Source organism: Euleptes europaea, chromosome 12, assembly GCF_029931775.1.
Source record: "Euleptes europaea isolate rEulEur1 chromosome 12, rEulEur1.hap1, whole genome shotgun sequence".
NCBI lineage: Eukaryota > Metazoa > Chordata > Lepidosauria > Squamata > Sphaerodactylidae > Euleptes > Euleptes europaea.
This window is the reverse complement of record NC_079323.1, coordinates 63,916,106-63,930,966: the sequence shown is the minus strand read 5'-3', so window position 1 is coordinate 63,930,966 and position 14,861 is coordinate 63,916,106. Positions and strand designations below refer to the sequence as shown.

The 14,861-nt window shown below is 40.3% G+C and overlaps 1 protein-coding gene across 1 annotated transcript; it reads left to right on the top strand.

Annotated features, from left to right (window-relative positions):
- Nucleotides 1-559: 559 nt before the first annotated feature.
- Nucleotides 560-3,749, top strand: ZBTB21 (zinc finger and BTB domain containing 21). The gene has a single exon (XM_056858409.1). The coding sequence runs from the start codon at nucleotides 568-570 to the stop codon at nucleotides 3,691-3,693; it is 3,126 nt and encodes a 1,041-aa protein (XP_056714387.1). The 5' UTR covers nucleotides 560-567; the 3' UTR covers nucleotides 3,694-3,749.
- Nucleotides 3,750-14,861: the final 11,112 nt, after the last annotated feature.

Here is a 14,861-nt window from a genome sequence, read left to right as displayed (position 1 = left end):
AGGAATGGGAAGACTTGGACATTGCGAGGGCTGGCAGCAAGGTCATCTTTAATGGGTTAACCACTTTACAACACTGGCTGTCCAAGGACGGGATTTAATCTGTGTTTAGAAAATGTTGACACTATTATAAAATCTGATTTCAAATATCTTTCTGCTGTTAGGTCTTTATATTCATGTTTTATAGAAGACTTAGAAAACCCAAGCAAATTAATTGTGTGAACTGTACAATCCTAAGCATAGTTACATCCTTCTCAGCCCGTTGACTTCAATTTAGAAGGGTGTAACTCAATTTAGAATGGCACTGTTAATTATCCATCACAGGTGGGTGACAACTTCAAGATAGATTAACTATAAGCTGTGCAGAATCGTACTTGGCTGTTTTCTTCTTTATTTACCAGTTAGACCTGTCACAATTTTGTGTGGTAGTTTTATTAATTACTTTTCATTTAACCTGTTACAGGTGGGCTGGGGGAAACCCTGTTTTTAATATGTTTTCGTTCCATAAAAGTGTACCACAACCCCATTATGGTTCTTTCTGTTTTCTTGTCTTTCAGGTAAGCCTAAATCATGGAGGGTCTCCTACATTATATAAACCCTGCACATGCTATCTCTCTCTTAAGTGCTTTAAATGAGAAACGTCTAAAAGGGCAACTCTGTGATGTTGTTCTTATAGTGGGAGACCAAAAATTCCGAGCTCATAAAAACGTTCTGGCTGCCAGCAGTGAATACTTTCAGACTCTATTCACTAAAGAAAATGAGACTCAATCGGTGTTTCAGCTTGACTTTTGTGAACCAGATACTTTTGATAATGTACTAAACTACATTTATTCATCATCCTTGTTTGTGGAGAAAAGCAGCCTTGCAGCTGTGCAAGAAGTGGGGTACAGTCTTGGAATTTCTTTTCTTACTAACATTGTTTCTAAAAGTCCTCAAGCTCCTTTGCCTGCATGTCCCATTAAGAAAATAACGGTTCAGGAGGAAGAGGAAAGCACTTCTCAGAAACGAAGTGTGATAGTTTGTCAAAGTAAAAAAGAGGGGGGAAATGTTGGTCATACTCCGCATGAATTAAGCCATAGTTTTAATCTCTCGTCTTCAGTTGCCATAAAAAATAAGCAGGCGCAAGTAACACAGTCAACTGAGTTTCTGCACAGTCTACCACTAAATGAAAAGAAATGGTTGAAAGACAGTTTTTTAAGATACTCAAAGTGCCATGAAACTTCAAGTGCCCTGGATGACCAAAGTGGAACTAAAAGGAATGCAATATTATCACAGAAACCATTTTCAGACAAGGAAGTGGTAGCAACTGAACCAAGAGGAAAGTCAGCTGAAGTACCCTTGAAAAGGCCATGTCCACCAGTTGTATCTGCACGTAGTTCTTCAGAATCTACATTTTTGTTGAGAGAGACAGGGAAAGGAGCTGCTCCAGGGGAAGATAGAAATTTGCTATACTATTCAAAGTTAGGGTTAGTGATTCCATCTAGAGTACCTGTTCCTGAAAACCAAAGTATTGATAGGAGTGGACCGCTTGTAAAAAGTCTCCTAAGAAGGTCATTGTCCATGGATAGTCAGGTCCCTGTTTATTCATCTTCTGTTGACCTGAACCCTTCACATGTATCTTCAGCAATCAACAACACACAAGGGAGAACATTAAACATAATATCCCCAAAACCATCCATGAAAGAGTCTTCAGGAAAGGCAGCTGCTGATAACCAGACACAGGTAATTCACCCACATCGCCTTAGATCTTTTAGTGCTTCCCAGTCAACAGACAGGGAGATAACATCACCTCTTAGAGAAATACGGATAAAAACCGAGCCTCATAGCCCTCTTTCAGATCCTTCTGAAATTATAAGAGTTACAGTGGGTGATGCCTCATCTGCCAATAAAAGTCATCCTTTTAAAATTGAATATGACCATAGGGATTTGAGTAGACTTCCAGCTAAAAGAAGGTTTCAAGCAGACAGAAGGTTTCCAATCAAAAAAATTAAGGCGGATGAACATGCTTCCCCTGGGTCAGAGGACAATTTTGAGGAAAACTCAAATCCTGCACCCCTTGATGCTGACTTTCCAGATTCTGACATTAGCAAAGAAGAATATGGTGAATTTGAAGAAACAAAGCCTAACAAAAAGTTTAAGTGCAAACATTGCCTTAAGATTTTCAGGTCAACTGCAGGCCTTCATCGTCATGTCAACATGTACCACAATCCTGAAAAACCTTACGCTTGTGATATTTGTCATAAAAGATTTCACACAAACTTCAAAGTTTGGACACATTGCCAGACACAACATGGAATTGTGAAGAACCCCTCCCCTGCTTCCAGTTCACACGCTGTCTTGGATGAAAAATTCCAAAGGAAATTAATTGATATAGTGAGAGAGCGAGAGATTAAAAAGGCTCTGATTGTTAAACTAAGGCGTGGCAAGCAAGGTTTTCAGGGTCAGGCTGCTACACAAGCACAACAAGTCATCAAAAGAAACCTAAGGTCAAGAACCAGAGGAGCTTACATTTGTACCTACTGTGGGAAAGCCTATCGCTTCCTGTCACAGTTTAAGCAGCACATAAAAATGCATCCAGGGGAAAAAACAGTTGGAGTAAATAAGGTTCTTAAACCAAAAGAGGATATTCATGTTGAAAGCCCAGTAGAAAATAAAAAAGTTTACCAGTGTCGGCTTTGTAATGCTAAGCTTTCCTCTCTTATTGAACAGGGAAATCATGAGCGGCTCTGCCGGAATGCCACAGTTTGTCCTTACTGCAGTCTTCGATTTTCTTCACTAGAGTTGAAGCATGACCATGAAATTGCATGTGAGTACAAGAAGCTCACTTGTTTAGAGTGTATGCGCACTTTTAAATCCTCTTTCAGTATTTGGCGTCATCAGGTTGAAGTTCACAATCAGAATACCATGGCTCCAACTGAGAATTTTTCTTTACCAATTCTGGAACACAATGGTGAAGTTAGTAGTACTTCCAGATTGCATTCTCAGTCAGAGCCTAACAAGATGAACAACTTTGCCACAGCCAAAGAAGACAGTGTATTCAGTGATTCTTCAGAACAAATTAATTTTGATTCAGAAGATTCCTCATGTCTGCCTGAAGATTTAAGTGTCTCCAAACAGTTTAAAATTCAGATCAAAGAAGAACCTGCAGATGATATAGAGGAGGAGGTGGTCTCTGAAGCCAACCAGGAACCCAAGGGAGCAATTACTAATAAAGACACTGGTTTATGGCCTTGTGAAAAATGTGGGAAAATCTTTACAGTACACAAGCAGCTGGAGCGTCACCAAGAGCTTTTGTGCTCTGTGAAGCCTTTTATTTGCCATGTGTGTAACAAGGCGTTCCGAACCAACTTCCGCCTGTGGAGTCACTTCCAGTCCCATATGGCACAACCTACCGAGGAACCTGTTCACAAAGATCCTGACATGTGTGCACCAGCTAATTCTCCATCACCACCACCCTTGCCTCCTCCCCCACCACTTCCACAAATACAGCCTTTGGAACCCGATAGCCCTACAGGCTTGACAGAGACCCCTTCAGCTACTGAGAAATTATTTGTTCCACAAGAATCGGACACGCTCTTTTACCATGCTCCACCACTTTCAGCCATCACATTCAAAAGACAGTATATGTGCAAACTTTGCCACAGGACATTTAAAACAGCATTTAGTCTTTGGAGTCATGAACAGACACACAACTAAAAACATAAAGAATGCTGACAGAAAGGTTTAAAGGTCTCTTAAATTTCCATGTTGTTTCTGAAGCTATACAGTTGAAATTAAAATACTCTATCTCTCTCCATATAAATATCCAGGGGAAGCGACAGATTATATATATATATATAAAGGGACAGGAACACTGAACAATTAGAAATGTATGATTCTGCTGTGGGTGTGGAGATTAAGGTAAACTACATTATTGTTAGTAATTTGCTCATGTTTCTTGGTATTGTGTTCCAGGGTCTTCTAGTAACAGCATAATTAAGTAAAATCTGATTACATCTTCCTCATCCTGTGATACTGGTATATATGAATTCATATTAAGAGCAATTTAGGGATTCAAACTAATGAAATCCTGCAACTAGTTTATGGTTTTCACAGAAAACAACTCTTTCATGAGTTCCATATAAAAATCATCCAGGGGGGAAATTTAGTACCTTGCTGTGCTGACGTAGTTATTATGAAACATTAGCAATAACAAATAAAACCTCAAATTTGAATTAACTTGACCCTTATTGAAAACTTTGATAATTAATTGTTAAGAATGGATGGGGGTTTTGTTACTGGGATTTTTCTCTATGGAAGTTGTGCAAGATACCATACAATCTAAAGTTAGCAATATGTGGATACTTGGATTTTTTATACAAAGTAGCAGCCAGCTTGCCTCCATCCATTTAAAGAGTTTTTGAAGGAAGAGTATCAGAACAAAGTTACACTGCTTTATTCAATGTCTGAGGGGCTGATATTCTATAGATATTTTGGTAACTAGAGTTATTGTGATAAAGGAGCAGCCAGCTGTGTGTTCTAATGCAAACTATATTACTGTCTTTTAAATATCAAACAGCACTGCGTAAATTTCAAAAATTAAGTTGTATGTGGGTTTATTTCTGATTTGTATTGGTGTGGATGTGATTTATTAAGTGGAATGTATGAATATGCTAGTATTTGAAAAACAGGAGCAACTACAATTCCCTTAGGTGAATGTGGCACGCCTTGCCATGACTACAAGAATATTTTGACTAAAAGGTTAAAATGCAAATATTTACACATGTATAAGCAAATGAAGTAAAAATTCAAAATACCCATTAAATATACCTCCGTCAAATTGGAGGGATAAAGTGACGCAACAAATGTTGCATTTCATAAATATAGTACCTGCAATGAGCAGAATATTTTTTCCATCCTGCACGTCATGTGTTAGGCATTTTATTTTGTATATCTGTTTTAAAAAGAGTAATAGAGCCACAATCCAAATTTTGAATTAAGTATTAAGCTTTATTGATTTCATTGGTCTTGGTGTTGGATTGTGGTTGTAGACTGCCATAGTGACCCTGTTAAGAGAATCTAAATCCCATTCACTCTAGGGCACTGGTTCCCAACCGGAGGTCCATGGACCCCCAGGGGTCCGCGAGAACTAAATTAAGGTCCGCGAAACAAAGTTATAAACCCATAATAAATTAATATTTTCAATTAAAAGTTCTCTATTATAAAAAACATATTCAAATATTATTCTAAGTTTAATGTTTAACTAACAGTTATGATTAAAGTTTATTTTCAAATTCTCTGAATTTTTATTTTGAACCTTGGGGTCCCTGCACCGAACAAAAAAGTCCTAGGGGTCCCTCGTCAAAAAAAGGTTGGGAACCACTGCTCTAGGGCAACTTGCACACACATAACTGTGTGCATGTTGTAGTCATAACACATTTCTTAAAGAGCTGTGTGTACTCAAATGTATGTATACATCTTCTGCACATACAGGGTACTCATGAATTGGTTTCAACCACTGGGGAGCTGTGTATGCATATGGGTACTCTTGTATTTGGAGGAGTCAAATGGAGGGGATGGCAAGGTGTAGGTAGAGGAAGGCTTTCCCCCTTGAAATGGAAGAGTGGATTCATTAATATAGGTGTCTGCCAGGAACCACTGTTTTCTAATCAGGAATTCCAGATTAAAACTAACTCATTTCTGGTCCTTAAAGCCTTTGGGACCTTCTAACAGAGTGGGTTGGGACCTACAGCAAGGAAGAGGAATTAGCAAAAATTGGTTCCACCTTCATTCTTTCATGAGTGTTTAGTGTAGAGCTCATGCAAAAAGGGAAGCAGCAATTTATGCTGACTTTCCTTCTTGAGGTGAAGACCCTCGAAGCTGCTGCATCCTGCTGTGATCTTGAAGCTCCCTCAGGGAGAAATAATTCCAATGAACTCATTCCAGTCATGGTTCATTGAATCCAACCCTCTGTTTGCAAGGACTGCTGCATGTAGTAATAATCCCATAAAATTCCTTCATAGAAAGTAATCGTGTGCGCCTTTATATAGTTTGGGCTTCTCAGTTTCTTTTCTGAAAAACAGGACCTCACTTCTGCTACATCAGGAGCCATTGTTGAAAGTTGAGTTTTAAAAATAGTTTCCAATAAAGCATGAGGAACTTCTATTCTGAAAAACATACTGCCATGTGTGCATCTTCTGTTACACTATTTAAGGTTATGCTCCCAGTATTCAGGAAGATTTGAAAGGCATGACACGGCTTTCATGTGGAATAAAACATCAAGCTCTAAAAGTAAACATGAGGCCTGTCAACACAGATCACAAAGTAATTCTTTCAGCTAAGGCAGCTGAGGGAGAAATTCTTCTTGGAAATAAGTCTTGTTTTATTTTAGGGGGCCTACTCCCAGAAAAGTGTTATTAGGATTGCACTGTTAGTCTAGAAAACTCTAGTTTCACCACAGAGTTGTGATACTGTGTGGTTGGGGTCCCATCAGCTATGAGGCAGTAGAACAGTGAGAAATTTCCAAATGTTTTGATTTTTACTTAAAAGCAGTTTGCTGGGGGCTAGAAAATAGACCAAAACAGTGGCACTGGCGTGTGTGTTTAACTCCCTCCCCAAGTGTTTCCCCTTCCCCCTGACTGCAATTTCTCCTTCCTTTCCTCTTTAGTTTCACTGGGGAAAAAATCACAGCTACCTGTTGGGTTAGCAAACACCTGGCCTGCAATAAATGTGGTTTGTTTAAAACATGGTTTGTGTGACAAACTCCAGCTAGACTATTAAGGCATAAGGAATAAATCCTGGTTTGTCTGCTTCTACCTTCTCCCTGCCTATCCCAGCATGGGGAAACGCTTCCTATACTGCTGTCTCTGTTGCCAAGTAGCCACAAGGGGTTGATGAATTCATACATCACAACAAACTGGAATGACTATAAACTGTGGTTACCAAACCAGTTACAAACCCTGGAGTTTCTTGTTCTTGTTGCAGATATCATAACTAGTAAAGGTTTGATTGGACCACAGTTGTTCATGATGTCCAAATGGAGCTCAATATTCACAACAGCTCCTGGTCAGGCATATATGCATAGGTGTGGGAGAACAAGGCATCATAGGATCTTAGACTAGGACTGCAGATTAACCATAGCAGTATCTTTAGCTGTTTTATGACTGAAGCTTTCAGGTGCTTGGGGTATATACTGTGTCTTAGCTGCCTATGCTGCTAATGGATGGGACTTGTGGTATGGATTGTGTCCACAGTAGTAAGAAAGGGATGAGAATGAATGTTTGCTAACACCTGTGAAAACCTTTTTTAATTCAGTAAAAATCCATTTAGTTAGGCTCTTAATTAATTCCAATCCCATGCATGTTTTCCCAGAACTAAATTCAGTGGGATTTATTCTCAAGTAAGTACAATTAGGATTGCTGTTTTAAAGAGCAATCATAAGCAGGTCTATTCAGTAAGGCTTACTCCCAGGAAAGTGTGTTCAGGATTGCACAACTAATCTCATTCTATTTGCCAGTTTTTAAAAAAATGAGTCCATTGGTTTTGTTGGTGTGCTACCAGTGAACTCCAGTAATTCTCAAGTAATGTTTTCTTCTTATCCTAGAAGCTGAATGTGTTTAAAGCATGAGTAATGTTGTATTATGTTTAGTAAGGCATTTGTCAATAGAACAAGATTCATGCACAGTCTTTTAAAAATGTCATGTTTTTATTCAGTTAAAGCCAACCTCTTTTTTAAAAAAACTTGTGAGCCATGGCAAGTAACAGTAATAGTTAATCTTGAGTGTCAAAATAAAATGAAATCATGACAACAGTATGAATGTAATTCATTCTGCTTGTTGAAGTGGGACGCATCCACTACTGCGTAGATATCAACATTTTTCTTTGGAGCATGACCCGAGTGTTCAACTGCATAGTTTGGAAAAGCTGCAGCTGGTATATCTCTGATTCACACAGCACCTATCTCCACCTAAATGTGTGCCTGAGGATAGTAAAGGCTGCTCACGTACATAGAGAAAGATCACTGTGAAACTGGTCCTGGCAATTCCAGTTTTTCTATAAGAAGTACGACATGGTCAACATAGATTACCTGAATTCATGGCAGCAGGTCTTTAGTTGAAAAACTTCCTGACCTCAGTTCGCATCCTATAGAGTAACCAGTATTTTGTCTACTAGGACTCCTGTGCCTGTGACAGCTGTGAGCTAGGGAAACTTTTAATAGGTAAACCTTTTTCCAAGTATTGACTAGATGTTGCTGGAAATAATTTACTTGTTAAATTTCTGCTTGTAAGCCTGTCCACAAAAGTACTACCCCAGCCTAGTAAACATGCCTTCCAGGCCAAATACTTCACTAATTTTATTGTTGAGCAGAATTTATGTTTTAACATGAGTATTGCTGTGATATATTGGGGTAAAGTAAGATAAATAAATCATAAATACCAGGTTTTAAAAGTTGTGCTTCATTTTTTAAAAAGTAGGGCTCTTTCTAAAAAGTAATATATGCCATAAGATGTTTTTTGTTAGTTTCTAATGTTGAGAATTATAATTTTTTTCTTTTTTATATAAGTTTTTTTATTAACTAGGAGAAAATATATCTGTATCCCTGGAGCTCAATTTTTTTGGTAAAAGTATAGACGGGTTTCCTTTTGGCTTTATATTAAGTACTTTAAAAAGTCCTAGGAGTGTTTATTTTGGTGGAAACGAAAGAAATATGCTTCCACATATGAAAGATTAATATATGTTATAAATTATGGGGAAAAGTTAATTATATACATAAAATCTTGTTGAAGGAATATATTTAGTTAAGCCATAATAAAAATAAAATGGAAACTATTGATTTGTTATCATGCTTAATATTGCACCTATTTGATCGTAAAATACAGTGTTCTCTGCTAAAGAGGAGAAATACCTTGATACTCTATTTTTTATGAAATTTCCTGTTTTGTTATGAGATGAGAAAAACATGCAGGTTTTAAATACATAATGTATAGTTCTTTCTTTTATGTCTGTCAATAAATGGAACAAAATCCAGTCCTGTTGCAGATTGTCACTTAGGGGAAGTTCACATTAGCATGATTTATTGTTTTATTTATATTTATTTTATTATATTTATATCCTCCCTTCCCCTTTTCTAGGCAGGGCTCAAAAGTGGTCTTTTAAATTAACCACATAAAATAACTGGAGTACTGTTAGGCTAGAGAAGACACTAGGGACCTTCACTGATGTTAATATCAGAACCCAGGTCTTTCTTGTTCTAGTCTTAACACCACACTGGCTTTCTGTAAGCCATTTGCTCCAAAATAATTCTGATTTCTTTTAGAGAAGAATTTCAAAGTGATCAGCATATTACAGCTTGCTTCAGAAACACATATGGGAGATGTTTCCTTTGTTCACTCTTGCATTTACTACTTTTTCATATTGTACCACTTCTACCTACTTTTCACAGCATGAAAGTGATTCTTGGGCAGAACCCAATGGCTTTTCAAACCTATGGTGCTACTTCACTTTCTACTCTGGGACTGGGCTACCTAATGGTGGCCATTCACTGAATAATTCTCATGTATCAGAGGCTGCCAACAAGCACAGGAAAAACAGGGGGTGGGGAACCCCCAGAATGTGACTTAGGCAGGAGGTGTATGCTAGTTCTTACTGAAAGTGATGAGGTGACCTATCACTGCCCTCAGCGTATTCACTGTTCTTGTGCCCCTCAGTCATCTCTGTTTTAAATGGGTCATGCAGCCTTTGGGAGCCTTGGCTGAGAGGTGGGATATAATTAAAAAAAAATCAGGTTTTTAAATCCTACAAAACCTGCCAGATATTGTTGGTAGGAGTTGCCATAGGCAACAATACCCCCTTCAGGGTGGCAAAAACTTTCTTCGTGCTGTAATCCCGTTCCATTAGCAGTTACAGAACAGTCACAGGATATCTACTTATAGAGGACTTGGTAATGTTTGAATTGTCTTGCCTGAATATTAGAAATTTTCATGATGCAGTAGTTAGTTCATAACTGTTGCAAGCAGATGTAGAACTTTATCAGTCCAGTCTGTCTTTTTTTAGTGTCATATATTCTAATCTGAAATAATTTTGCACTGTTTAATTTCCCCCAATAAAGGAACCCATTCAAAATGAGCAGTCTGTAAGCTCCTTCACTGTGTTACTGTTGCCACTTTATATGACAGAAAATGTCTAAAATTATGAACTTCCTACGGTAATAAAATTATTTTTAGTATAAGACCCAGTCATTTCAATAGAATTCTAAATACACTTAAAATTGCAACTTTAGCACTTACTTGGTGGTCAGTTAAAAGATAAGATGTGAATTTTTGATAGCTCTGAAATCGAAGTTGTGTTGATTAGCACCACAACTTTAAAAGATCTTGTGGGGGAGGATTTCATGGCATTGAGATGGTAACATGCACAACCTGTTTCCTTTTTGGTGGCAATGATTTTCTTTCTAAAGGTCAAGTCACAATGGTTTTTTAAAATTAAAAGTAAATGGTTTTTTAAAATTAAAAGTAAAATAAAAAAACTGCAATTATAAGGCCCAACTTTCTTTATAGTATTCCTTTTACAAGAAAGATTTAAAACAAAATGTGTATTTTAGCTGCTTTAAAGTCACCTGGAGTAACCTTTGCCACCACACAACAAATACTATTCAAGTTCTATTGGAGTTGCTTCTGATTTTAAGAGAGTCTGTTTTTATAATTCTGTCTATCCTGTATACTTTATATACTGGTTTAATACAGCTGTGTTGAATTTTAAGTAGGAATACAATTAACTTTTTAGGACTGAGAATTCATAGTTTCACAACTCTTCTTGTAATGTAATGTTGCTGCTTTGTATTACTTTTCTACAGTATGTTTTCTTTACCTAGATCTTTATTAAGAAAGTTTGGAGTAAAATAAACTTGTTTCTTTTGAGTGATTGTGTCTCGTTTAGGAATCTGATATGAAGGGTGAGCTGTAAGCTTCGCTGAGGTTCCAGCCTCAGGGAGGAAAGAGTAAAACCCCCATTTGGGGAAAAGAGCAAGCTAGCCATAGTGGCTGTTATACGGCCCTTTCTCCACAGCTGCCTTGCTCTCCTCTAGATGCTTTGGCAATCTCACTGTCTGGTCTGATGTGCTGTGCCTCATGCTGAGGAGGGAGAGAGCAGAGTGGTGCACAAGGCATCCCGTAGTCATGTGGCTCTTTGGTTTATGGTAATTGTGAGTTGCGGAGTGACAACAATGACGGACTTAAGTTGTGTCTGCTCTAGCAGTTCTTCATGCACTTTGCTGGAGTAAGGAGGGGAGAATCCCATGAGTCTCAAGCAAGCATACATAATATTCCCAGGTAGGTGTCCCGTCTAGGCATTATTCAGGTATGTTTAGTTTTAACAAGACTGCTGCATCATGTGCTTCACTTCATAATCTCATGACAGTACGCACCTCATAAAAATAGTTTACCTCCCCAGTTGAACTCTTTAACTTTAGGAGTTCATACCCTGCTTTTCTCCCCAGTGGGGAATCCAAGACAGCTTACAATACTTTTCTTCCCTCCCTCCATTGTATCCTTACAACAGCCCTGTGGGGAAGGTTAAGTGAGAGAGAAAACGACTGGCCAAAGACCACCCAGTAAGGCCATTAACGCATGGGCATTTAAAAATATTTTTCTCCCTCCTCTGTAGTGCGCCTTTCGGTCACACATTCAAAAAAACTGAACGCATGGACCGATAAGGCGTGCTGGTGTGGAGAGAGGGAAGTGGGGTCCAGTCTGCCTCTGTGGGCAGAGGCAGGAAGGAGCCGCCGTCGCTCTGCCTTTCTCCGATGGAGGTGAGGGGGATGCCGGAGGGAGAGGAGGTGGCAGCAATTGGCTGGGCTGACAGCGGCAGCAGCTCCTTTGCCCTCCCTGACCACACGCCCCTCTCCCCCCCCCCCGCACCAGCCGGGGCTTTCAACCCACCTTACAGCAGCCTGCTACCAGGAGCCCACCATCAGAGATGGAGGTGCAGCAGCGGCGCACACTTCCAGCTGCTGCCTCCACCCGCCTTTGACTTACAACCACCTTTGACTTACAAGTGAGAGCCAGCGTGGTGTAGTGGTTAAGAGCTGCGGACTCTAATCTGGAGAACCAGGTTCGATTCCCCACCCCTCCACATGAAGCCTGGTGGGTGACCTTGGGCCAGTCACAGTTCTCTCAGAACTCTCTCAGCCCATGCAGAGGCAGGCCATGTCAAACCACCTCTGAATGTCTCTGGTCTTGAAAACCTTATGGGGTTGCCATAAGTCAGTTGTGACTTGACAGCACACACACACACATCAAAGTACAGCCACTTGCTGTGTTTATTTCTGTAAACAAAAAAGCACCCTGGAACAAACAACCCTGCAGAAATTAATTCAATTTGTGACTAGGAGCTTTTTGCACCAAACAAGGGAATCCATCAGGAGGTATTCAAGTATAAAACATCCAATTTCCCCCCCAGAAAACACTGATCCAGGGAAGCATTGTCAGGTGTTCTGGAGAGACACAGCTTCTCCTTTTCTACAGAAAGGTGACCTGTTATGGATTTTATGGAACTTGTATGAGTTATTAAACATGCAAAAAAAGGGAGGGGGTCATAAATGTCAATTGGCCGGGCCGTGGCGCGCCAGCCCAGATTGTGAGCAGGAGAGGGGTGGGGTGGCTGCCTCAGCTGGCTCAATGACCGGCTAAGAACTCTCAAGGGGCCAGATCTGGCCCATGGGCCATATGTTTGACATCTCTGCTCTAACAACTACACCTCACTGGCTCTATAACCATATAACTTAATTTCAATAACAGTTAAATACATCCTTAAATTGCTTCCACTGGAATCAATGGGAATTCAAAGTGTTTGCTGAACTGCGCCCTTCATCTGCTTTGTGACTCCTTCCCACTCCCACAGCTTACTTTGTAATCCAAGATTAATCACAAAAATTAAAACACACTGCGATGCGGAAGCATGTGCCTGTGAGAAATACACCTATCTCTCTACATTCTCCCATAAAACATGCAAGTGAGGATATTTGACATCTCCCTCCACTTTCAGCCCTCAGGTTTTGGGACTAGATTGATTATCCACATAATAGGGCAATCACACTACATTTTGACTTCAAGGCTTGGTGTCTCACTCCTGCATTACTGCAGAGGTCAGAGTTCCAAATGGATTACTCCCCTCTTCTACAATTTTTTGCAGGACTTCAGCTTCTACTTTCTCTCTCTGATACAGATAGAATAATTCTATAGTCTTTTTTGCTGAGTATAAAATAGTCCTATTTATTGAAATGCTTAGCATTTTTACAGCGCAATACACAAAGGGGGGTGGTGAAGTGCTGAAGAGGTGGCGTGACCCTGGCCCTGGCATAAATGGCACTTACCCTGGTGTGAGGGACATTTACGACGGCACCAGGGCACTAGCACTGGGGAGCAACGCAGCAGTGCCACACATGGGTGCTGGTGCAGCTGTGGCAGCCATGCACACCGGCACAACTCCGGTGCAAGGACTTGTGCCGGCGCCAAAGGGAGTGTGCCTGGGGGGTGGGTCTGGCATTAGTCAGCTCCCTGATCCCTTTGGCCACAGGTACGCCCATATCTGGCAGCACAAACATGCCAGTGAAAACGTAGGTGCAGGCCCAGAGAGCTGCATACTGCAGTTCAACGGAGGTTGAGGGAGTGTACCTGTCAGGTTGCTGGCTGCAGTGCAGCATGCTGCTCAGGAGGCAGCTTGGCTGTGCCATCCCCAGCCGCTGCGCAGCTAACCCGCCCCCTGCCCCCGGATTAAGCTGCCTGTGTCCAAATACGTAATGTGTATTATTCTTTAATCTTCACAACAGCCCCGAAAAGTAAGCTAATATTGTTGTAAGGAGGTGTGTATATATATAAGCTGAGAGAGTGGCATATCTAAGGCTATAAAATTAATTCCTGGCAGAAGCATCATTTGAGCTATGCTACACCAGCTCTCCATAAACCATTTAAAATTAAACATCAGGATTTCATATAAAGGCTACCTCTAATCACAACAGCATCCAGCAACAAGAAATCAACAAGGAACATGGGGGCATACAGTGAATGCACATGTGGGGGGAAAAGTGAAACTCAATTTTAAAAAGTCAATTGTAAAGAAATAATGTCAAACACTCCTGTGCTGAGGCTGAAACTACTTCTATTTGTGCAAGCATCCTTAACACTCAAAAATGTTCAACAGGCATTGGCTAATGTTTTGACAGAATGCTCATCAAGTGCACGTGAGCACACACGCGTACCCCGGTGCCTGCCTCCTTACCTTTCTGGCAGGAGTAGGGAGTGGGAACAATATCCCATGGGGGCTTGCTCTATAAACAAAGGGAAGGGCTCACATGGGACCCGTCTTTCCTGTAAATTGCCCTTTCCAATCTTCCCTATCTTGACTTCCTGCTGGGATCATGAGAGCTGTATCGTGGCCTCTCAAACTGAACTGGAAGGCTGAGGAAACTACAGCCCCATCAGCCACAGCATTTCAGTAAATTTTGAGCAGGTGCCTACAGTTACTGCAGTCTGACAACCTATGTGATGATGAATGCCTCTAGCTGCAGGGACATAAATACAAGTACAATGCTGCTTGTTTTAAATTGTGAACAAAAGAATGGGATGCTTGATGAGAGATAATGGGCCCTGCGAGCAGGGGAAGTTCTATTTCCAAGCATGTCATTGGTCAGGATTGCAACATCACAGGCTTCAAAGCACAAAAGGTTGAAATGCAATGGTAAATCAGCCTTCCTGCTTGGCCAGCCATCAGCTCAAAAACACAGCAACAGCACATTTAACGCTGCCTTTCAGCTTTTCACACATGCACATCAACAGAAGCAGGGTAGGAAAACGCTTCAAGTAATGTGTCTGAATGAAGGCTGGCCTTCA